Source organism: Somniosus microcephalus, chromosome 2 (assembly GCF_052327205.1).
Source record: "Somniosus microcephalus isolate GS21.2 chromosome 2, FLI_Smic_1.0, whole genome shotgun sequence".
Classification (NCBI taxonomy): Eukaryota; Metazoa; Chordata; class Chondrichthyes; order Squaliformes; family Somniosidae; genus Somniosus; species Somniosus microcephalus.
Genome location: NC_140988.1, coordinates 68,736,195 through 68,758,600, shown reverse-complemented (window position 1 = coordinate 68,758,600; position 22,406 = coordinate 68,736,195). Strand labels below are relative to the sequence as shown.

The window sequence follows — 22,406 nt, the reverse complement described above, 5'->3', positions numbered from 1 at the left end:
CTCACTCACCTGAAGCTGCACAAGCCAGAAGGGGCCAGCGCTTGGAAGTGGCTTGAGAGCACCTTGCTGTACTTTAGGGGGCCAGTGGGACCCGTTTCTGCACTGGCAGTCCTACTCAGAAGGACTTCCATGAAGATCTGGTTTCTCTGTTCAACAGATGGCCAACGCTCCTCAAGAGCGGTGGCATAGTGGTTAGCACTGTTGCCTCACAGCGCCAGGGACCCGGGTTCGAATCCGGCCTCGGGTGACTGTCTGTGTGGAGTTTGCACATTCTCCCTGTGTTTGCGTGGGTTTCCTCCGGGTGCTCCGGTTTCCTCCCACAGTCCAAAGATGTGCAGGTTAGGTTGATTGACTATGATAAATTGACCCTTAGTGTTAGGGGGATTAAATACGTGGGGTTACGGGGGTAGGGTGGGATATGTGTTGGTGTAGGGGTTACGGGGATCGGGTGGGATATGTGTCGGTGCAGGCTTGATGGGCCGAAATGGCCTCTATCTGCACTGTGGGGTTTCTGTGAAGAGATGTCATTCTCTTATGAGCACTCACCATGTTTTCCGTATGCTGGCGAGTTATCTCCTCCATGGAGGTTGCCAACCTTTCCATGGTGCTGCGTTCATGCACCGATGACTCCACAAAGGCTCTGCTCATGGTCGCTATGGACTCCTCCATTCGCTCCACACTCGCAGCGACCCTGGAGACAAAACCTGCCAGAGACTCCTGCATCTGTGCATGGAGATCCATCACCTCTTCTCTTGCGGATGGACCCAGAGGCAGAGGGTCGAGATGCAGCGCAGCTGAGTTGAGCTGGCAGAGCCCTGCACCCTCCAACGAGGACTCTCCACTGCTGTCCCTGTCTCCAGAGTCTGCTGAGGCTCACTTGTCAGCTGTGAAACACCAGGTGACAACACTACTCTATGTCCGGAAGGTCCCCCCGAGGTGTGAGTGTCTGCACTGGTGCTGGGTGCGCTTACTTCTGCTGACGCTGTGCCCGCAGAGGTTGGAGCTTCCTCTGAGGAGTCTGGCTGCACAGCCTCTTCCTCCTCCACAGTGAGGACGGGGGCTCTGGATGGTACTGTGGGGGAGTAAAGGAAGGAGATAGAGATGTAATGCCAAGGTTCTTCTGGTGACTCCCAGCGAGTTGGCATCTGCTGACACCTGCATCCATGCAGCCTTGGTCTCAGTGGGAGGCCTCTTCCTGCCTGACCTAGGGAAGAGGACCTCCCTGTGGGCCCTAACCCCATCCAATAATGCCTGCAGTGAAGCTTCGTCGAATTTGAAGGCAGCTCGGGGTCTGGCACTGGCCACAGCTGCTGCAGGCTCCTCTGCCATCCTGTATGGTTCGTTTGGAAGCCTTCAGAGGATGCAGTGCTTGCTATGGATGACATCATACTGTGGGGATTTCTGACTCGATTTAGACAATTAGCAAGGCTTCCCACATGCTGGGAATTAATTGGCCAATTGAGGGAAAATTGCGTGGGGCTGGCTGACACTTTTTTATGTGTGTCAGAAACCCCACATTCGGGGAAATCCGACCATTTCCCACACAAGCCGAAAATCGGGGCCAAAGTTCCAGGAGTGACATCACAGGATAGTTGGTAACTGATTGATTGGTAAATGTCACATAGTTTTTTTTGCTCTTCAAGTTAGGGACCGGGGTTAAATAGCTGGCTCGGAATTAAGCAGAAATTTGGAGATTAGTAACATACTATATTAAATTAGTAACATGTATTAATAACTTGAATCAGATACATCTTAGTCTTAAGTTTCTGTAAGTTAAATAGAGGCATGGCAGGGTACCTCAGTCCCACGGAATGCATATCCTGTGCCATGTGCGAACCCCAGGACGCTTCCCATGTCCTGGACAACCACATGTGCAGGAAGTGTCGTCGGTTGCAGGAGCTCAAGCTCCAGGTTTCGGAGCTTGAGCAGCAGCTGGCGTCACTGCGGTGCATCCACGAGGCTGAGAGCTTCGTGGATAGCATGTTTCAGGAGGTGGTCACCCCGCAGCTAAGGAGTGTGCAGGCAGAGAGGGAATGGGTGATGGCCAGACAGAAAAGGAGGACCAGGCAGGTAGTGCAGGAGTCCCCTGAGTGCATATCGCTCTCCAACCAGTATTTGGTTCTGATTACTGGTGAGGGCGATGGTTCCTCTGGGGAGTACAGCCAGAGCCAAGTCTGTGGCACCATGGGTGGCTCAGCTGTACAGAGGGGGAAGAAGAAGAGTGGAAGAGAAATAGTGGTAGGGGATTCGATAGTTAAGGGAGCAGGCAGCTGTTTCTGCGGCCACAGACATGACTCCAGAATGGCATGTTACCTCCCTGGTGCCAGAGTCAAGGATGTAACTGAGTGGCTGTAGAACATTCTGAAGGGGTAGGTGAACAGCCAGAGGTTGTGGTCCGTATTGGTTCCAACGACATAGGTAGAAAGAGGGATGAGGTCCTGCAGGCAAATTTTAGGGAGCTAGGAAAGAGATTAAAAAGCAGGGCCTCAAAGGTAGTAATCTCCGGCTTACTCCCGGTGCCATGAGCTAGTGAGTACAGGAATAGGAGGATAGAGCAGATGAATGTGTGGCTGGAGAGATGGTGCAGGAGGGAGGGCTTCAGATTCCTGGGGCACTGGGACCGGTTCTGGGGGAGGTGGGACCTGTGCAGGCCGGATGGGTTCCACCTCAACAGGGCTGGAACCAATATCCTCGCGGGGAGGTTTGCTAGTGCTGTTGGGGAGGGTTTAAACTAATTTGACAGGGGGCTGGGCACCAGGATGTAACATTAGAAAGGGGAAATAAAGTGCTCAAAGGATTGAGAGGCAGAGAGCACTAAAGTAAGAAATAGTAAGGTATGAGGTGGGGTCCAACTAAGAGAGAATACAGGATGGTTTAAGATGGGTTTACAGTGTATGTATGTGAATGCACGAAGCGTAGTAAACAAGGTAAGTGAGCTGCAGGCACAAATAGCCACATGGGAATATGATGTTGTGGCAATAACTGAGACCTGGCTCAAAAATGGGCAGGATTGGGTATTAAATATTCCTGGTTATAAGGTGTTAAGGAAAGATAGGGAAGGAAAGATATGAGATGGTGCGGCAGTACCGGTTAAGGAGAATGTTACAGTGCTGGAGAGGGAGGAGGTCCTGGAGGGGTCAAGGATGGAATCTATATGGCTAGAGTTAAGAAATAATAGAGGTGCCATTACACTACTAGGTGTAGTCTATAGACCACCAAATAGTGGGAAAGATATGGAGGAACAAATTTGCAGAGAAATTACAGAGAGGTACAAGAACTATAGAGTAGTGATAATGGGGGACTTCAACTATCCTAATTTAGACTGGGATTGTAATAGTGTAAAGGGCAGAGAAGGGGAAGAATTTCTGAAGTGTGTTCAGGAGAACTTTCTTGATCAGTATGTTTCTGGCCCGACGAGGGAGGACCTGGTTCTGGTGGACCTGGTTCTGGTGAATGAGGTGGGTCAAGTGGAGCAAGTGTCAGTAGGTAAACATTTAGGGAACAGTGATCATAGTATCAAGGTTTAGATTAGCTATGGAAAAGGACAGGGAGCAATCTAGAGTAAGAATGTTTAACCGGGGGAAGACCAATTTCAGTGGGATGAGAACGGATCTGGCCTGGGTAAACTGGAATCAAAGATTGGCAGGCAAAACTGTTGTGGGATAATGGGCTGCCTTTAAGGAAGAAATAGTTCAGGTACAGTCGTGGTACATTCCCATGAGGGGGAAAGGTAGGGCGACTAAAGTCAGAGCTCCCTGGATGACAAAACAGATAGCCAAAACGATGAAGCAGAAAAAGAGCGTGTATGACAGATGTCAGTTGCAAATACATCTGAGAATCAGGTTATATATAGAAAGGTCAGAGGAGAAGTGAAAAAGAAAATAAGAGGGGCAAAAAAATGGGTATGAGAATAGAATGGCAGCTAACATAAAAGATAATCCAAAAGTCTACTATAAGCATATAAATAGTAAGAGGAGGGGTAGGGCCAATAGGGATCAAAAAGAAGACCTATGCATGGAGGGAGAGGGTATGACTGAGGTACTAAATGAGTACTTTGCATCTGTCTTCACCAAGGAAGAGGATGCTGCCATAGACATAGTGAAGGAGGAGGTGGTGGAGACACTTGGGCCTAGAAATTCGGTTGGTTGCGACAGCGATTAGCGCCTAAAGAGCCCAAGAATTGGGGCGTTACCCAATGTTCGGGCGGCGCAATGAAGATAGCGACACCTCCCATATTGCGTATCCATTTAGCGCCAGCGCTAACTCTTAGCGCGCGCCCACGTGCGCAGGCAGTTAATGACGTCATTTCAGTGTGCAACGCCTTTTTGGCGCCCCTGACCGGATATTCGGTGGCGCCCGGAACCTTTCCGCCTGGCGCTATTAGTGACAGTTGGATGGAACGTTCCCAGGCCCTTCTTGGAGTCGTGGGGCGCTATTTAAAGGGGACAGCTCTAGTATAAAAGCTGCAGCCACTTGGCCTGTTCATTCTGTTCGTTGCTGGAGAGAGTTGATGAACTACTGTTGCACATTATTTTTCGGATTTAGCCTTCGAAGACTTGGGACCTGCAGGCCTGTCCGGAGCTGTTGGAGTGCTAGACATTACTGCGTGTTGCCCGTCTGGCATAGCAATGGGAGCTGCTTTGGAGGGGAATGTCCTCATGGCCGGACACTTGGAAGGGGCACAGAGACGGCGGGAGAGAGGGCCGGGATTGGCCAGAAGGAGGAGGGGCAATGGAGGTCGGCCAATCCGACGATACACTGCGAGGGTTTTCAGGCAGCAGGTGTTATACCTTACCATGTCCGAGGAGCAGTGTCTGCGAAGGCTCAGATTCGGTAAGGAGGTTGTGACTGAGCTGTGCCACCTGCTTGCTGAGGATCTACAGCCGCGTCTACGGTGCAGGACCTCTCTGTCGGTTGCCGTCAAAGTGACTGTTGCCCTGAACTTTTACGCAAGCGGATCCTTTCAGTCAGCCACTGGGGACATTGCGAATATAACACAATTTGCAGTGCATTGTTGCATCCGGCAAGTGACAGCTGCCCTCTATAGAAGGAGGCGTCAATTCATCACGTTCCCTGTGACCCTGGAGAAGCAGGCGGAGCGCGCGCAGGGCTTCGCTGCTATTGCGGACTTCCCCATGGTGCAGGGGGCCATAGATTGCACACACGTGGCTTTGCGGGCGCCATTGCAGAATCCAGAGGAGCTCCGCAACCAAAAGGGGTTCCACTCCCTCAATGTCCAGCTGGTCTGTGACCACCGCCAGATGATTATGGCAGTCAGCGCACAATTCTTTGGGAGCAGCCACGATGCGTTCATCCTGCGGCAGACCTCAGTTTCTGACCTTTTTGAGGGCCCAGCTCACCCACGAGGCTGGCTTCTGGGCGACAAGGGCTATCCTCTCTGCCCATGGCTCATGACTCCACTCCGTTTGCCCGCCACCCTGGCAGAAGAGCTTTACAACAGCAGCCATCAGGCAACCAGGAACATTGTCGAGCACACTATTGGTGTGCTCAAACAGCGTTTCCGCTGTCTGGACCATTCGGGGGGAGCCCTGCAGTACTCGCCGGAGCAAGTGGGTCGCATCGTCGTCGTCTGCTGCATGCTCCACAACTTGGCCATTCGACGAACCCAGCCAATGCCAGCCGACCCTCAAGGTCCAGCAGAGCAGGTGGACGAGGAGGAGGAGGAGGAAGAGCAGGTGGACAAGGAGGAGGAGGAGCATGCAGATGAGGAGGAGGAAGATGGAAGGGCTCCTGAAAGTGGAAGGGCCGTCCGACAGAGGCTCATAAGGACTCGGTTCTAGGCCCCTCTGACGGAATGATGGCTGTCATTCGTCCTGCGCACTTCGGGTCGTTCGAAGCCTATGAAGGCCACCATGAGTGTAAATAGTTAAGAGTACCATTGTAAATTTTAAAAAATCTTTATTCTCAAAAAAGTGCTTCCTTCCAGCACAACGTTATGTCAACAGAAACCATAACTAACAAAATAACAGTCAACTCTCTGGCAAAGCCACAAAACTAAACAAACCATCACAAACAATCACAACAGGTGAGGGCGTCCTTGAATTTGGAGGAAGAAACGTCTCAGTAACTCCCTCTACTGCTGGCCCCTTGATGGAGACCGACGTCTCTTTCGCGGTCAGCCCCTTCCCTCCCTGCTGCTCCTACGTAATTGAACCCCAGTGGCGGGGGCAAGGCTGGGGGACGCCTGCTGACTGTCTGGAATCGCAGAAGCCCCTGAGGGACGGCCTGGATGACCTCTGGGCTTGGAGGGTGCGGAGGCTGGCTGCTTGATCTGGGCATGGTTGGAAGCAGTGTACACTGCAGGTGGTGGCAGCTGCACTGCAGACGTTCCAGCGGTGGCATGAGCAATGGTCACCTGCCCAGAGAGGACACCTGCACCATGGTCGGACGACACACTGGCTCTCTGAGGGGACCGGTTCGGCTCAGCCACCACAATCGACTGCTCCACTGATTCCTGGCCTCGTGTGGTACTGGAAGGGGCCGATCCTAACTGATGCAGATAGGGTGGCAGCAGTGAGAGTTCGCGTTGCCTCAATCTGGGTGTGGACGAGGCCAGCAAGTGACTGCGTGGCAGCAGTGAGCACCTGTGTGGCAGGTGCCAGTGCTTCGGAGAAGCCCTGGACAGTTCTTTCCATTGCTTCGGACAAGGCCGGAGCAGTCCGTTCCACTGCCTCGGACAAGCCCTGGACAGACCTTTCCAGGGATTGTCCGAAGCTCTGAACAGTCCTTTCCATAGCGGCCTCGAAGCCCTGGACAGTCCTCTCCATTGCTGCCCTGAAGCCCTGGACAGTCCTCTCCATTGCTGCCCCAAAGTCCAGCACACTCTTTGCCAGTGTTTCTATCGACTGAGGCATCCTCCCCACTGCAGCCAGAAGCTCAGTGTGCCTGAGCCGGGCCTGGGTGCTCATTACAGCCAGACTCCGCACCTCCTCTGCACTCTGTGCAGCAGTCATCGTTCCCTGCCTTGCCCTCCGGGGAGCTGGTGGCCGAACTTGTCTACCCCCCTCGCGTTGCTGCAGGCCACTTGTTCCGGCAACTGGCTCCTCATCAGAGCCCCGCCCCCCCCCGCTCCCCTCCAGGGAACTACTATCCCCAGTCTGCAGATGTGAAAGCTCCCCTGCGGCTGGAACAGATGGTCCGGCTTCCTCCGGATCCTCGCCTCCGGAGGCACTGACACTGGCAGCTTCAGGGCCCGGATCCCGAGCTGGTGATGCAGCATCTGAAAGCAGGGAGGTGGAAGAATGGCTTTAGCAAAAGGACAGGTTGGCAACAAGGCATGCCAGATTGCGGCAAGGCTATGACATGGCTCCACAGTGAGAAAGCATGCTGGTGGGGGGGCCAAGTGGAAGGAGACAGCTGTAAAAGGTGAGAACCTTACCATCGCTGTCGACAATGGGGTCGGCAGCTGCAGTGGTAACAGGACCACTCAGACGTCCTCCAAGAATCTGGTGCACTCTCTCCTCGAGATCTGTGAGAGTGACCACTTGTGGAGGTCCTCCACTGGTTTGAAGCTGGTCTTTGCGATTCTTCGCCAGCTTGGACTGCAGGGGAAAGAAGGGGAAGTTATGTTACATGATGCCCTGAGTGATCATCTCATGCCCCCCATGGTGGTTGAGCCCTTACATGATGCCCTGAGTGATCATCTCATGCCCCCCATGGTGGAAGAGGCCTTACATGATGCCCTGAGTGATCATCTCATGCCCCCCATGGTGGAAGAGCCCTTACATGATGCCCTGAGTCAAATGTGCATGTGTGTGCCCAGAAAGGGCCATGGGTGCTTGCTGACACATGGCCATTGGGGCATCGCGCACCCTGTAGCCATAAAGTCCGGTGCAGATGGAGGGATTCAGAAGTTTGAATAAACACCACTCGCCCTCACGACCCGAGTGAGGTCGTTGAATTTCTTCCTGCACTGTACAGGGCTCCTGGTCACCATGCTGCTGGAGTTGAACCTCTGAGAAACATTCCTCCAAGCTCGGCGGTATTCCTTTTGGTTCAGCCTCCTGCCATTGTCTGGGTAGAGAACATCTCGCCGGCGCTCCACTGCAGCCACCATGGCCGAAATGGCCTCTATCTGCACTGTGGGGTTTCTGTGATTCTGTGAATATCGCGCCAGGCGGCGATAAGTTGCGTCTGGCTATAAACTTTGCGCAGCACCAGTTCTAACGCCTCAAGCGGGGCTATACCCAATTTCTAGGCCACGATAGTATAAAAATGGATAAAGAAGCGGTATTAGAAAGGCTGGCTGTACTTAAAGTACATAAATCACCAGGAACGGATGGGATGCATCCTAGGATGCTGAGAGAATTGAGGGCAGAAGTCGCAGAGGTACTGGCCATAATAGGTTGATTGGCTATGATAAATTGACCCTTCGTGTTAGGGGGATTAAATACGTGGGGTTACGGGGATAGGGTGGGATATGTGTTGGTGTAGGAGTTACGGGGATCGGGTGGGATATGTGTCGGTGCAGACTCGATGGGCCAAAATGGCCTCCATCTGCACTGTGGGGTTTCTGTGATTCTGTGATACGGGGGTGGTGCCAGAGGATTGCAGAATTGCAAATGTTACACCCTTGTTCAAAAAAGGGTGTAAAGATAAACCCAGCAGCTTCAGGCCAGTCAGTTTAACCTCAGTAGTGGGGAAGCTTTTAGAAACAGGTGTGGATTAATTAAGGAAAGCCAGCACAGATTTGTTAAAGGCAAATCGTGTTTAACCAACTTGGTCAAGGTTTTTGACGAGGTAACAGAGAGGGTTGATGAGTGTAATGCAATTGACGTAGTGTACATGGATTTCCAAAAGGCGTTTGACAAAGTGCCACATAATAGGCTTGCCAGCACAGTTGAAGCCCATGGAATAAAAGGGACAGTGGCAGCATGGATACGGAATTGGCCAAGTGACACGAAACGGAGAGTAGTGGTGAACGATTGTTTTTTGGACTGGAGCAAGGTACACAGTGGTGTTCCCCAGGGGTCGGTTCTAGGACCACTGCTTTTCTTGATATAAATGATTTGTACGTGGGTGTACAGGGCACAATTTCAAAAATTGCAGATGACACAAAACTTGGAAGTATAGTGAACAGTGAGGAGGAGAGTGCTAGACTTCAGGAAGACATAAACAGGCTGGTGAAATGGGCGGACACGTGGCAGATGAAATTTAATGCAGAATAGTGTGATGTGATATATTTTGGTATAAAGAATGAGGAGAGGACATATAAACTAAATGGTACAATCCTGAAGGGGCTGCACAAATCTTTGAAAGTGGCAGGGCAGGTTGAGAAAGCAGTTAAAAAAGCTTACGGGATCGTGGGCTTCATAAATAGAGATATAGGGCTGGATTTTCATTGAGGAGTCGGGTAGGAGGTGGGACTACAACTTTCAGGGTTGTAGTCCCGCCTCCATCAAGTTCTAGACAACCCACGCGATTTTGACTTGATTGGCCTTGTTTGAGCCCGCCCAGCGGGCTCAGCAGGCCAATTAAGGGCCACCCGGCAACAGGTGACGTCACAGATTGAAATTTCATCTGTCAAGACCTTTTGGGTTGGGTGCGGGATGGGGTCGGGACCCCCGATTTCGGGATTTTAACCCCCCACACACCTCCAATCCCGTCTCCACGGCCCAATGAAAATCTTGCCCATAGAGTACAAAAGTGTGGAAATTATGATGAACCTGTATAAAACACTGGTTCGGCCCCAACTGGAATACTGTGTCCAATTCTGGGCACCACACTTTAGAAAGGATGTGAAGGCCTTAGAGAAGGTACAGAAAAGATTTACGAGAATTATTGCAGGGATGAGGGACTTCAGTTACGTGGATAGACTGGAGAAGCTGGTGTTGTTCTTGGAGCAGAGAAGATTGAGAGGAGATTTGATAAAGGTGTTCAAAATCATGAGGGGTCTGGGCAGAGTAGATAGAGAGAAACTGTTCCTATTGGCAGAAGGGTCGAGAACCAGAGGACACAGATTTAAGGTGATTGGCAAAAGAACCAAAGGCGATGTAAGAAAAAACTGTCGTGCACTGCCTGAAAGGGTGGTGGAGGCAGATTCAATCACAGCTTTCAAAAGGGAGTTGGATAAGTACCTGAAGGAAAAATTTTTGCTGGGCTTCGGGGAAAGGGCGGGGGAAGGGGACTAGCTGAGAGTCGGCACGGGCTCGACCGGCCGAATGGCCTTCTTCTGTGATGTAACCATTCAATGATTCTATGCTTCTAAGATATGTTTCATGTCACGAAATAAGCTATTTTAATATTTCTTTTTGTGATTTTATAGCTGGTCACTTAGTTACATTGAGTGCAGCCTGATTCGGTGGAATAAGCAAAATTGGCTGAACCCGCATTCCCACCATCAATAGCTCATAACTATGTAACTATACTGACCTTCAATTAATTTTCTTCTCAGGATGTCATTAATTAGATTTGAGGGAATATGTAAGACTGGCTAAAAGCTTCATCAATCAAGGAACAGCTACGTGTGAATCCGCCTTGACTAATAAATGTCTCCTCAGCTAACTATGGATACCATGGAAATTGATTTTTTGCAGTTTCAAACTGGGTCACAATAGGCACAGGTCCACAGGACAAAGGCATTCATAATGTAACCAAATTGGCACTAAATTAGTTCATTATTGAATGTTTTTGTGTGGCTGGAACAGAGTACAGAAAATGTTAACTGCATCTTGCCTGTAGTATGTTCGACTTGATGCTGATCAAATCAAATCAAATCAACTTTTATTGTCATTGTTAGTGCACAAGTGCAGTACAACGAAATGTAGGCTTGCGGCTCCCGAGAGTGTACATTTAGATTAAGACATTTAAACATTCAACATACATTTGGCTTGTAATACATTAACATAAACATAACCATAATAAAGTGCATTGGCAGATGTGCAGGCTTTAGAGTTTATTTGTGGAGTTCAGTAGGATGACAGCCCTGGGAAAGAAGCTGTTCCTAAATCTGGTCGTACGGGTGCAAATGCATCTGTAGCGTCTCCCAGATGGCAGGAGGGCGAACAGACTGTGGCTGGGGTGGGTAGGGTCTTTGATGATGGACCGTGGGGGTAATTTTCAAAATTGTGGGGGTAATTTTCACCCTCACTGTTTGGGTGGTAAGCTGGCGGAGCAGACCGCTCGCCCACTATACAACCCGCCCGATTTTTGTTTCCATTAATTTCAGCCAGTTTACAGTGAAGCGGAACACTCAGCCCCCACCCCAGTGAAAATTTGTTCCACTGCATAAAATACAATTAAAATATTAAAATTTGCACTTTGGACTGTGGTATTTCCTGCTTTTAAAAAGAAGAAATTTGTTTTTGATTTACACGAGATACATTTGATTGTGATTAAATATTTTTTTAATATATATTTATTTCAAAACCTAAAGGTAGACTACAGTCAAAATAGACTACCTCAAAAATTAAGGCATTAAAGATTGCCAATGAGTATTAATCTTCAATAGTGTAACAACTAAAATTGTATTCAGGTGATTCCAGTATTAATATTGTTTGGAGTTTGAGAATTACTGATTATTAATCAGTTCAGTGTTAAGCTTCTCAAATAAACAACAAATAAATAAGCAAGAAATAACTAAATTTCTACATTATTATTCTCACTGAAGATTGGTGTGGAGATGCCGGTGTTGGACTGGGGTGGACAAATGTAAGAAGTCACACAACACCAGGTTATGGTCCAACAGTTTTATTTGAAATCACAAGCTTTCGGAGCGCTGCTCCTTCAGCAGGTGAAGTGGAGAGATGCATAAAGACACAGCTTATATAGTCAGAGAATAATGCCAGATAATTACAGGTAATCTTTCTAACTGCCATTTATCACACCTCGGCAGAGAGATAATCACAGCAATCAAAGGTATGAATGGTGTCCAAACAGGTCAGTCAGGAAAACATTACATCAAAGAACAATGAGGTGGGGTCACAAGGGGTCAAATGTTGCAGATGCTGGGGTCTGTATGAAAAACAAAAAACAGACAAAACAACATTTATTTTGCTGGAAATCACAGCAGGTCCGGCCGCATCTGTGTAGAGAGAACCAGCCAACGACGACTCGAGTCTGGGTGACCCTACGTCAGGTGGGGTTACATGTAGCATGACATAAACCCAAGATCCCGGTTGAGGTCGTCCTCATGAGTGCAGAACTTGGCTATCAGTTTCTGCTCTACGATTTTGCGTTGTCGTGTGTCTCGAAGGCCGCCTTGGAGAATGCTTACCTGAAGATCGGAGGCTGAATGTCCTTGACTGCTGAAGTGTTCCCCGACTGGGAGGGAACACTCCTGCCTGGCGATTATTGCGCGGTGTCCGTTCATCCGTTGTTGCAGTGTCTGCATGGTCTTGCCGATGTACCATGCTCCGGGGCATCCTTTCCTGCAAAGTATGAGGTAGACAACGTTGGCCGAGTCACATGAGTATGTACCATGTACCTGGTGGGTGGTGTCTTCACATGTGATGATGGTACCTGTGTTGATGATCTGGCATGTCTTGCAGAGGTTGCCGTCGCAGGGTTGTGTGGTGTTGTGGTCGCTGTTCTCCTGAAAGCTGGGTAATTTGCTGCGAACGATGGTCTGTTTGAGGTTAGGCGACTGTTTGAAGGCGAGTAGTGGAGGCGTGGGGATGGCCTTAGCGAGGTGTTCGTTGTCATCGATGACATGTTGAAGGCTGCGAAGAACATGGCGTAGTTTCTCCGCTCTGGGGAAGTACTGGACGACGAAGGGCACTCTGTTGGTTGTGTCCCGTGTTTGTCTTCTGAGGAGGTCTATGCGATTTTTTGCTGTGGCCCGTCGGAACTGTCGATCGACGAGTCGAGCGTCATATCCCGTTCTTACGAGGACGTCTTTCAGCGTCTGTAGGTGTCCATCGTGTTCCTCCTCGTCTGAGCAGATCCTGTGTATTCGCAGGGCTTGTCCATATGGGATGGCTTCTTTAACACGGTTAGGGTGGAAGCTGGAGAAGTGGAGTATCCTGAGGTTGTCCGTGGGCTTGCGGTAGAGTGAAGTGCTTTGATGGAGATTCGTGTGTCCAAGAATGAAACCGATTCTGAGGAGTAGTTAATGGTGAGTTTGATGGTGGGATGGAACTTGTTGATGTTATTGTGTAGTCTTCAGTGATTCTTCGCCGTGGGTCCATAGGAAGAAAATGCCGTCGATGTATCTGGTGTATAGCGTTGGTTGGAGGTCCTGTGCAGTAAAGAAGTCTTGCTCGAACTTGTGCATGAAGATGTTGGCGTATTGGGGTGCGAATTTGGTCCCATGGCTGTTCCGTGTGTTTGGGTAAAGAACTGGTTGTCGAAGGTGAAGACATTGTGGTCAAGGATGAAGCGGATGAGTTGTAGGATGGCGTCTGGAGATTGGCTGTTGTCGGTGTTGAGTACTGAGGCTGTCGCAGCGATGCCGTCATCGTGGGGGATACTGGTGTAGAGTGCCGAGACGTCCATCGTGGCGAGGAGTGTTCCTGGTTCAACTGGTCCGTGGGTGCTGAGTTTCTGTAAGAAGTCTGTAGTGTCGCGACAGAAGCTGGGGGTTCCCTGTATGATGGGTTTCAGGATGCCCTCAACGTATCCAGAGACGTTCTCACACAGGGTTCCGTTGCCTGATACGATAGGACGTCCGGGTGTGTTGGCTTTGTGTACCTTTGGGAGGCAGTAGAAGTCTCCCACGCGGGGAGTACGTGGGATGAGAGCGTGTAGGATGCTTTGAAGGTCTGGATCGAAGGTCTTGATCAATCTGTTGAGTTGGCGGGTGTGTTCTTTGGTCGGATCTGCGGGTAACTGCCTAGTGTTCCTGGTTGTCCAGTTGTCGGTATGCTTCTTTGCAATAGTCCGTTCTGTTCTGTATGACGATGGCTCCTCCTTTGTCTGCTGGTTTGATGACGATGTTGCGGTTGGTCTTGAGAGCATGGATGGCATTGCATTGTGCTTGGGTGACATTCTGGACTGTCTTGTGAGTGCGGCTGATGAATCTGGCGTTGATGCATCTGCTGACAGCTTGCGCATGCATGTCAAGCTTAGGGCAGCGACCCTCCGGAGGGGTCCAATTTGACTCTTTCTTCTTCGGTTGCTGCACTGCGGATCCCTCTGTCTGCTGTTCCGGATCATTGGTTGTCTCATTGGGTTCGCTGCTGACATCTTGGGATTTGTGGAAGAATTCCTGGAGCCTCATTCTCCTGATGAATTCCTCTGTGTCTGCCGCGAGACCAATGGGGTCCATTTTGGTGGTGGGGCAGAAATTGAGCCCTCAGCTGAGAACTTCAATTTCGTCTGGTTGAAGGGTGTGGTCGGACAAGTTGATGATGGACTTCCCTGTGGTTTCAATCTGGTACCGGGGGAGGCTTGGTTGCTGCTGGTGGTGATGCCGAGTTTCTCAAGCTTCCTGTTCTTGGTGTGCATGTAGGCAGTGTAGTTCCGTTGCCTCGTCTGTTTGGTGGTGTCTCGTAGCTGGTCTGCTGTGTCCTGAGCACAGGCTGAGAACATGGACTCTATCTCGGTTTTGAGGTTGCGGCGTCTGCTGTAGAGCTGGTGTACGAGATGGTTGAGGAGTGTGCGAGAGGTACGACGGCAGAGTCTCTCAGCGTAGTCTGTGTTGTAGGTCGACTTGAGTGGGTTCGTGATCTGTAGTGAAGATTGTTCACTCTTAAGAAAAACTGAAATGATCTAATTCGCAAAATTCTTCAAAAAGATGTACCTTTCATGGATGGTACATGGGCAATCCCACAGCTCAGCAGCTAGTTTGATGCCCATAGTTATAAAGAAGAATGTGTGTATAGACAGATAGAATAATGTATACACAAGAGAGAATATAGCAATAATTCACTGAATCCACACTTGCAGCGGGGAGCACACAACCAAGTGTTGTCGCCCTATCTCCAACCCGCTGAGTACAGCTCCCCACCGGAAGCATGGATTTGGTAAATTTATCCGACATGCATAGTAAATAGCTGTTTACGCCATTTCTCCAGGGGTTCCACCAATCTTCTGCAGTAGATCAGGAGAACCCTGTGGAAATTCCATGATTGATGTTCCACACAAATATCAAACTTCTCCACTGTTTTGCCAAATGCATTAACCCATTCATTAACCGTTTTTTTTCTCTATAACTGTGTACATCAAACTAGCTACTGAACTGTGAGAGCATCTAAAACACTTTAAAGGTAATCATTTTTATTTCTAAATAGGTTAATACCCTCATTAAAATAACAGAGATGAACTTGATAAAAATATATCTCACAATAATTTCCAGGCTATAGTTTCTGGAAATTTTAGTCACTTCCAACTCGCTTACCTTCTAGATCTTTCGTATAATAATGTTCATGCAAAAGGTGGCGTGGCTTGTGTTAGATGAAACATGTCCAAATATATTGCAATTACAAACTTTTCCTAAATGCCATATAAAACACAGCATTTTAATATAAAATGCATCGGGAAACATTTTTTTATTGCAAATTCTGTTTTGTATTTAAAAAGTACAAAAATAAATGATTGACTTTATTCTTGAGTGATAAAAGCTGATGTGAATGTGCCTTGTAATACTGGTGGTGTATTAAAAGGCAGCCTTATTTAAGTTAATATAGGCCTGTTTCTAATAATTAGCTTAGTTGGTGTTTTAATTCCTAGAATCATGCAGCACAGAAGGAGGCCATTCGGCTCATCGTGTCTGTGCCCACACTTTGTAAGCTATTCAATTAGTCCCACTCCCCTACTTTTTGCCCATAGCCCTGCAAATTCAGGTGTCTTCATACACAAAACGTATTAGGTGTCAGCCATGGCTCAGTGGTAGCACTCTCGCCTCTGGGTCAGAAGGTTATGGGTTCAGATTCCACTCCAGAGATTTGAGCACACAATCTAGGCTGATATTCCAGTGCCGCAGTGTCGGATGTCTGCTTTCTCACTTAGAAAATAATAATAGGATTGGGCAGAGTCAACACAGATTTATGAAAGGGAAATCATGTTTGACAAATCTGTTAGAGTTTTTTGAAGTTGTAACGAGCAGAATAGATAAACAGGAACCAGTGGATGTGGTGTATTTGGATTTTCAGAAAGCATTCGATAAGGTGCCACACAAGAGGTTATTAAACAAAATTAGGGCTCATGGGATTGGGAGTCATAGAGTCATAGAGTTATACAGCACAGAAAGAGGCCCTTCGGCCCATCACGTCTGCGCCGTCCATCAATCCCTGTCCAGTCTAATCCCATTTTCCAGCATTTGGTCCATAGCCTTGTATGCAATGGCATTTCAAGTGCTCATCCAAATGCTTCTTGAATGTTGTGAGGGTTCCTGCCTCTACCACCCTTTCAGGCAGTGAGTTCCAGATTCCAACCACCCTCTGGGTGAAAAAGTTCCTCCTCAAATCCCCTCTAAATCTCCTGCCCCTTACCCTGAATCTATGCCCCCTTGTTATTGACCCCCCTACTAAGGGGAAAAGTTCCTCTTTATCTACCCTATCTATGCCCCTCATCATTTTGTACACCTCAATCAGGTCCCCCCTCAGTCTTCTTTGCTCCAAGGAAAACAACCCCAGCCTGTTTAGTCTTTCTTCATAGCTGAGGCGCTCCATCCCAGGTAACATCCTGGTGAATCTTCTCTGCACCCTCTCCAAAGCAATCACATCCTTCCTGTAGTGAGGCGACCAGAACTGCACACAGTACTCCAGCTGTGGCCTCACCAGCGTTTTGTACAGCTCCATCATAACCTCCCTGCTCTTATATTCTATGCCTCAGCTAATGAAGGCAAGTATCCCATATGCCTTTTTAACCACCTTATCTACCTGTTCCGCTGCCTTCAGGGATCTATGTACATGTACACCAAGGTCCCTCTGACCCTCTGTACTTCCTAGGGTCCTACCACTCATTGTGTATTCCCTTGCCTTATTTGTCCGTCCAAAATGCATCACCTCGCACTTTTCAGGGTTAAATTCCATTTGCCACTTTTCCGCCCATCTGACCAATCCGTTTATATCTTCCTGTAGCCTGAGGCTTTCCTCCTCGCAATTTACCACCCCACCAATTTTCGTGTCATCTGCGAACTTACTGATCATACCTTTTACATTCTCATCCAAATCATTTATGTAGATCACAAACAACAAGGGACCCAGCACCGATCCCTGAGGTACCCCACTGGACACAGGCTTCCAGTCACAAAAACAACCTTCGACCATCACCCTCTGCCTCCTGCCACTCAGCCAGTTTAGGATCCAACGCGCCAAGGCACCCTGGATCCCATGGGCTCTTACCTTCTTGACCAGTCTCCTATGCGGGACTTTGTCAAAAGCTTTACTGAAGTCCATGTAAACCACATCCACAGCATTTCCCTCATCCACCCCCCTAGTCACCCCCTCTCAAAATTCAATCAGATTTGTCAGACATGATTTACCCTTGACAAAGCCATGCTGACTATCCCCGATTAATCCTTGCCTTTCCAAGTGGAGACTAATTTTGTCCCTCAGAATTTTTTCCAATAATTTCCCTACCACAGATGTTAGGCTCACTGGCCTGTAATTCCCTGGTTTATCCCTGCTACCCTTCTTGTATAATGGTACTACGTTAGCTGTTCTCCAGTCCTCTGGTACATCCCCTGTGGCCAGAGAGGTTCTGAAAATTTGTGTCAGAGCCCCTGCAATCTCCTCCTTTGCCTCCCACAGCAGCCTGGGATACATCTCGTCCGGGCCTGGGGATTTATCCACTTTTTGGCCTGCTAAAACCGCCAGCACCTCCTCCCTCTCAATGCTAATATGTTCAAGTATGTCACAGTCCCCTTTCCCGATTTCTATGTCTACATCGTCTTTCTCCATAGTGAACACAGATGCAAAAAATTCATTTAAAACCCCGCCTACATCATCTGGCTCCGCACACTGCTAATATACTAGCATGGATTGAGGATTGGTTAACAGACAGAAAACAGAGAGTAGGAATAAATGGGTCATTTTCGGGTTGGCAAGCTGTAACTAGTGGGGTACCGCAAGGATCAGTGCTTGGGCCTCTGCTATTTGCAATCTATATCAATGATTTGGATGAGCATGGCAAATGGAATATAATGTGGAGAAATGTGAAGTTATCCATTTTGGTAAGAAAAATAGAAAATCAGAGCATTTTTAAATGGTGAGAGATTGTGAAATGTTGGTGTTCAGAGGGACCTGGGTGTCCTTGTGCTCAAATCACTGAAAGTTGACATGCAGGTACAGCAAGCAATTAGGAAAGCAAATGGTATGTTGGCCTTTATTACAAGAGGATTTGAGTATAAGAGTAAAGGGCCTAGAAATTCGGTTGGTAGCGCCAGCGATTAGCGCCTAAAGAGCCCGAGAATTGGGGCGTTACCCAATTTTCGGGCGGGCGCAGTGAATATAGCGCCACCTCCCATATTGAGTATCCTTTTAGCGCCGGCGCTAACTCTTTGCGCGCGCCCGCGGGCGCAGGCAGATCATGACGTCATTTCAGCGTGCAACGCCTTTTTGGCGCCCCGGACCGGATATTCGGTGGCGTCCGCAACCTTTCCGCCTGGTGCTATTAGTGACAGTTGGATGGAGCATTCCCAGGCCCTTCTCGGACTCGGGGGGCGCTATTTAAAGGGGACAGCACTAGTATAAAAGCTGGAGCCATTTGGGCTGGCCATTCTGATCGTTGCTGGAGAGAGTTGCTGACCTTCTGTTGGACAGTACTTTTCTCATTGAGCCTTTGGAGGCACTGGCAGCTTGAGGGCCCGGCTCCCGAGCTGGTGATGCAGCATCTGAAAGCAGGGAGGTGGAAGAGTGGCTTTAGCAAAAGGACAGCTTGGCAGCAAGGGATGCCAGATTGTGGCAAGGCTATGACATGGGTCCACAGTGAGAAAGCATGCTAGCGGGGGGAACAAGTGGAAGGAGACCATTGTAAAAGGTGAGAACCTTACCATCGCTGTTGACAATGGGGTCGGCAGCTGCAGTGGCTACAGGACCACTCAGACGTCCTCCAAGAATCTGGTGGACTCTCTCCTCGAGATCCGTGAGAGTGACCATTTGTGGAGGTCCGCCACCGGTGCGAAGCTGGTCTTTGCCAATCCTCGCCAGCTTGGACTGCAGGGGAAAGGAGGGGAAGTTATGTTACCTGATGCCCTGAGTGATCATCTCATGCCCCCCATGGTGGAAGAGTCCTTACATGACGCCTTGAGTCAAATGTGCATGTGTGTGCCCAGAAAGGGCCATGGGTGCTTGCTGGCAGATGGCCAATGAGGCACAGGCCACCCTGTAGCCATAAAGTCAGGTGCAAATGAAGGGATGCTGAAGTTTGCAGAAACAACACCCACCCTCACGACCCGAGTGAGGTCGTTGAATTTCTTTCTGCATTGGACAGGGCTCCTGGTCACCATGCTGCTGGAGTTGACCCTCTGGCATACATCCCTCCAAGCTCAGCGGTAGTCCTTATGATTCGGCCTCCTGCCATTGTCTGGGTAGAGAACATCTCGCCGGCGCTCCACTGCAGCCACCAATTGCTCCAGGGCCTCATTGGTGAAGCGCTCTGCTCTCTGTCTCACCTTCTCCATCTGGTCCAAGTTTTTAGCGCCAGAGAAGGGCTTGCGCCGTGAGGCCTGCAAGGCGAAGAGTGTGGATGCTGAAGCTGACTGACCCACTCCTTTAAGAGCTGGCCGGCGCCTGGAAGTCTCGTGGTCATCGGTAATTGAGAGCACCTGCGCTGCGCCCGTCCGCTCCGATATTGGGTTGCGCCGGAAGTTTAGCGCCTTAGGAGTCCCATGTAATGCCTGAATTTGTGCCTCAATCACCTTTAGGGGCGATGCAACCCAATATCGCGCCATGTTGCGTCTGGCTATAAACTTTGCGCTGCGCCAATTCTAACGCCCCAAGTGGGGCTATACCCAATTTCTAGGCCAAGATGTCTTATTACAATTATATAGGGCCCTGGTGAGACCACACCTGTGTATAGTTTTGGTCTCCTTACCTAAGGAAGGATATACAGTACTTGCCATACATGGAATGCAACAAAGGTTCACCAGATTGATTCCTGGGATGGGGGGTTGTCCAATGAGGAGAGATTTAGTAGATTAGGCCTATATTCTCTAGAGCTTAGAAGAATAAGAGGTGATCTCATTGAAACATACAAAATTCTTACAGGGCTTGACAGGGTAGATGGTGGGAGGATGTTTCCACTGGCTGAGGAATCTAGAACCAGGGGTCACAGTCTCAGAATAAGGGGTCAGCCATTTAGGACTGAGATGAGGAGAAATGTCTTCACTCGGAGGGTGGTGAATCTTTGGAATTCTCTAGCCCAGAGGGTTGTGGAGGCTCAGTTGTTGAGTATATTCAAGTCAGAGAGCGATAGATTTTGGGATATTAAGGGAACCAAGCGATATGGGGATAGTGCAGGAAAGTGGAGATGAGCTAGAAGATTAGCCATGATCTTATTGAATGGCGGAGCAGGCTCGATGGGCCGAATGGCCTACTCCTGCTCCTATTTCTTATGTCCTTATGTTCAAGTGGACCTTAAAGATCCCATGGCACTATTTTGAAGAAGAGCAAGGGAGTTTTCTTGGCCAATATTTATCCCTCAACCAATATCACTAACACAGATTATCAGGTCATTATTGCATTGCTGCTTATGTGTACTAATTGGCCACGGTGTTTCCTGCATTACAATGGTGGCTGCACATCAAAAGTACTTCATTGGCTGTAAAGCACTTTGGTCCATCCTGAGGTCATGACAGGCGCTATATAAATGCAATTCTTTCGAAATAAATAAATAATAATTCAGGGATGTTAACCACTTATCCATTTGTTAAACTTAAATTAGAAAATGGGACTTGGTGTTTAAATTGTAATAATTGAAATTATGTTATGGGGTCCCAACTCCACGTTGATATCTCTAGTACCCCTGCATCATGCAGTGGCACTCTCTGGGATAGAAGTGGAGGCATAACTGGCAAGATTTTCTGGTGGGTAACGTCATCCCGGTAGTCCTAACTCTTCTTGTTAAGAGGACAGAAGGGAATGGACACACGAGGAGGCTCAGCACCCCACCTGGGGTATGCCACTGTTCTGCCCTCCCATGTCCAGCAGAGACAAAGGGAGGAAAATAAGACTCAGAAAACTAATAAAAGTAGCCTTAATGTTTTCCACAGGCTGTAAATAGCTCTTTTTCGGCCAGCACAGACACGATGGGTTGAATGGCCTCCTTCTGTGTCATAAATTTCTATGATTCTATTTTTGAAGCTAAAAGGTTGGGTTCATCTCTAAAAGTTATTTTTCTTTTTGCTGCTTATTTTTCACATTGCATCTATGTTTTCAGCTTTTGCTAAGAAGTAGAGATCATATTATTTTAAAATGCTTTGATAAATGCTAAGAAAACAAATTGTTAACCTTTTCCCCCTAGAACCTGGATGCTTTACATGATCACCTGGCTACAATCTACCCAGGGATGCGTGCACCATCATTCCGATGCACAGATGCCGATAAAGGGAAAGGTCTCCTTTTACATTATTATTCAGAAAGGGAAGGCTTACAAGATATTGTAATTGGAATAATTAAGACAGTTTCACAGAAGCTTCATGGCACTGAAATAGACATGAAGGTAAGATCATAATATTAACGAATTTTAATAATGAATGTTAGAAAACCAGAGACATGGGATCTGTTTAAATACATGTCTTCCCACATCTATAGAAGTATATAATTTGTCACTTTATTGCAGCACATTAGTCTACAACCTCTATCGTTAATCATTCTCAATTTCACCTTTTTCTTAACCCTTTCATTGTTTAAATGTGTTAATTGCTAGTCCAGATATCATAAATATCCATTGTGGCTGGCATCACAATGTGTGCATTCTTGGTAGCTCAGGCTGTAGGAGGCAGTGGGTTGGATTTGGAATCTTGATTGTCTTTTGAATGTGTCTTACCTCTCACATGAGTTCTTAGCTGGGCCATTAGGTGGCTGCTTCCCAGGAATAAATTGTGCCATAATGCCTTTATTTACTGATAGGTACTGGACTCAATATCCAATCTTCCCCCCAGCCCCCAACCACCACAATCATATTGTGGTTGCAGTATGTACAAGCTACTGGATGCACTGCAGCAACTCACACAACTTACTTTGACAGCACCTCCCAGCTCTGTGACCTCTACCAACAAGAAGGACACGAGGAACAAAATTACCTCCAAGTTCCCCTCCAAATCACACAACTTCTTCAGTTGTTAAGGGGGAGGTTCAATCATTCAGCACAACCTCATTCTCAACATTGCTGGCTCTTCCAGAATGTCGATTGAGTGGCTGCCTCCTCCCTCGCTGCTGTTCCTCCTCCTCGTCCTCCTGCTCTCCCTCTTCCTCCCCCTGAGGTGGTCCCGCTATGTCTGCTGGCAATGGCTGGGCCCTTATGATGTGCAGCACGCAGCACACCACCACGAAATGGGGCAC

General features: G+C 48.5%; 1 protein-coding gene across 1 annotated transcript in view; it reads left to right on the top strand.

The window, feature by feature from the left end:
- Nucleotides 1-22,406, top strand: part of gucy1b1 (guanylate cyclase 1 soluble subunit beta 1) — a 235,530-nt gene that overhangs the window by 95,227 nt on the left and 117,897 nt on the right. Inside the window, exon 5 of the mRNA XM_086010219.1 lies at nt 21,367-21,564. Coding sequence (XP_085866345.1) covers nt 21,367-21,564 — 198 coding nt within the window. The remainder of the gene's footprint in view (nt 1-21,366; nt 21,565-22,406) is intronic.